Consider the following 2,589-nt stretch of genomic DNA (forward strand, 5'->3'; position numbering starts at 1 on the left):
TCAAACAGCAGTACCAGGACACCTGGACTGGGATAGCCCAGTTTGGAGCCCTGGATATGAACCTGGGAACTGTGGCAGCCTCGGGATGTCACCTCTCAGCAAGGACCAGTGACACAGGAATGCTGACAAGGGGAGGTTGTGGATCCAAGTGGCTTCAGTCTTTCCCTTCTCCAGCTCTTTCTCCATGATCAAAGTGTCCACCCCCCTCTCTCTCAAGGCAGAAAACACCAGAGCCATTATTTTTAGTATTTGGGGTTTATTTAAAGGGCTGAGGTTTGGGTTTTTGCCTGAGCATCAGGCAAAGAATCAATCAGTTGGGGTTTATAACAGGTGAGCTCCAGCCACAGCACTGAGCAGGAGGAAGTTGGGGGGAAACACAGTGGTTTTCCAGCAGCTTCCCTGCCAAAACCCTTGGTTTTGTTCAGGATATTGTAAACACTCCCCCCAACCCCATTGGAAGCTTAGTTTCCATGACATGCATTGTCAGTGCATAACATTTGCCTCTTCTACAACAGCAACTACACAAAAGATCTCAGAGTGTTTGATAAACCTGACACTAGATGGTTCTCCTAAAACCCTGGAAGACTTCCAAAATCCCTGTTGCATGGAGAGGTGAAAACAAAAAGTCCCTCTGAGGTCTCTGTACACCAAGAGGTGGAAACCAGGAGCCTTGGATTTCCCACCCGGCCCTAAAGTGTCTGAGCGTGAAAAGCAATTTCCCCACAAGGTATTTTGAAACAACAGATTCTTAATTAAAGGCAAAAAATTATCTCAGTGCAACAACCCCTCTCGTGGTGCTATTTTAAAGGATCCCTATTATTGCTGGACTGAAAATCAGTGTTTATTGCAGTGAAATCTGAGCTGTTCTCTGATCCTTGAGGCCCAGAGCAGAGGATTTATCTCCCACCACGGGTGTCACCTGCTGGTAGGACTCGGAGTCACCTGCTAGTGGGTCTTGGATTTGGCTGCTTTCTTTGTCCTTCCCTTCTTGCCACAGAACCTGCGGCAGCAGCACAGGCAGCACTTGAAGGAGATGAAGAGGAAGAGGAGCAGCACGAGCAGGAGGAAACCCAGGACGTCCAGGGAGTGGTACTGCACCCAGTTGAGGTCGTGGGCAGCGGGCCTGAGGTGTGGGGCCCCTTTGTGCCTCATCACAAACTCCACCCAGTGCACAGCCAGGTCCAGGGGGTGGATGGGCCTGTCCAGGTGAAGGTCTGAGAGGCGTTGGATGTTCTCCTTGTACCTGCCAGGGGAAGTTTTCAGTCGGTTTGGGTTGGAAAGGACCACAAAGCTCATCCCATCCCACCCCCTGCCATGGGCAGGGACACCTCCCACTAGCCCAGGTTGCTCCAAGCCCTGTCCAACTTGGCCTTGGACACTTCCAGGGATGGAGAAGCCACAGCTTCTCTGGACTCCACTGGACTTGTGCTTCTGAGACTGAGCCCCCCGAAATGAGGGTATGCAGATTCAGTTGTCTGATGGCCCCTGGGGGCTCCTCTGATGGTGTTTCCTCCCCCACTCCCACCCCTTGAAGAGGAGGATGGCAAAGTTACAGGCCCAGACAGTGCTGTTTTCAATGCTAAAAAAGGAAGGAAAGGTATCAGAAAATAAGGAAAAGCTTAGTTTGAACTCTCAGCAAAATCTCTGGGTGAAGGTCTCTGGCTGAAATGGCAGACTGAGGTAGAAAAGCTGTCCAGCTTTTCAAGATCAAGCTGCTGCATCATCATAATTATTGTTATTACCATTATATTATTATTATATTATCATTATTATTGCTGTCAGAACAGTGGTATGGAAGCACTGTCAGTAAGGTGCTATTTCTCAGCAACACGATGGAGGAGAGGATACCAAGGACTAAGAAACTGGGAATGGGAGGAGGGAAGAGCTCTTATGTCTTCAAACTCCTTTCCTCTGTGATCCCTGGCCATGCTGACTGCAATCCTGGGATCTTTCCTGTCCTTCCCCAGTGCATCCCTGCATGTTCCTCCTGCTCTGTGCTGGGATTGCCCAGCCTGCAGCTCTCTGTGCTCACACAGCTCCTGAGGAACCCCAGGGAGGGAAAAAGGAGTGAGAAAACTCATCTGTAAAATAAATGAGTGGTAACAGCTCTGTTTGGTGAACCCTGCCAGCTGGAAAGCAGAGTTCCTAAAGGAATACAGCCTCTGGAATACTCCAGGGCACCACCACTTGCCTCCAGCACCTCTGGGCAAGCCTCATGCAAAGAAAATCAACCATTCCACCTTTCCAGGCTCTCCCCTGACTCGTGTCACTGGGTTGGGGAATAAAACCTGTTTGCCACCTCTCTCTTCACCCTTTGCCTTTCCTGCCAGGCTGTGTCCAAGCCCCCTTTGCCTGGGAAATTTGGATTTAAGGAGGTGACATTTTGGTCAAAATGATTTATTCCATTGCATTTATACCACAACTTCTCTGATCCCTTCATCCCCTGATCCTTGCATCCTCCAAGCCCTGCATCCTCCGATCCCTGAATCCTCCGAACCTGCATCCTCCAATCCCTGCATCCTCTAAACCTTCATCCTCCAAACCTGCATCCTCCCATCCCTGCATCCTCCCATCCCTGCATCCTCCCAT

The 2,589-nt window shown here is 50.2% G+C and overlaps 1 protein-coding gene across 2 annotated transcripts in view; it reads right to left on the minus strand.

Annotated features, from left to right (window-relative positions):
* Positions 1-236: 236 nt before the first annotated feature.
* Positions 237-2,589, minus strand: part of UGT1A1 (UDP glucuronosyltransferase family 1 member A1) — a 10,033-nt gene continuing 7,680 nt past the window's right edge. For both annotated transcript variants that reach the window (XM_027665537.1, XM_027665536.1), the window contains exon 5: positions 237-1,243. In XM_027665537.1, the coding sequence (XP_027521338.1) occupies positions 946-1,243 (298 nt within the window). In that variant the 3' untranslated portion in view covers positions 237-945. The remainder of the gene's footprint in view (positions 1,244-2,589) is intronic.

Source organism: Corapipo altera, unplaced genomic scaffold (assembly GCF_003945725.1).
Source record: "Corapipo altera isolate COAL_440 unplaced genomic scaffold, ASM394572v1 158, whole genome shotgun sequence".
Classification (NCBI taxonomy): Eukaryota; Metazoa; Chordata; class Aves; order Passeriformes; family Pipridae; genus Corapipo; species Corapipo altera.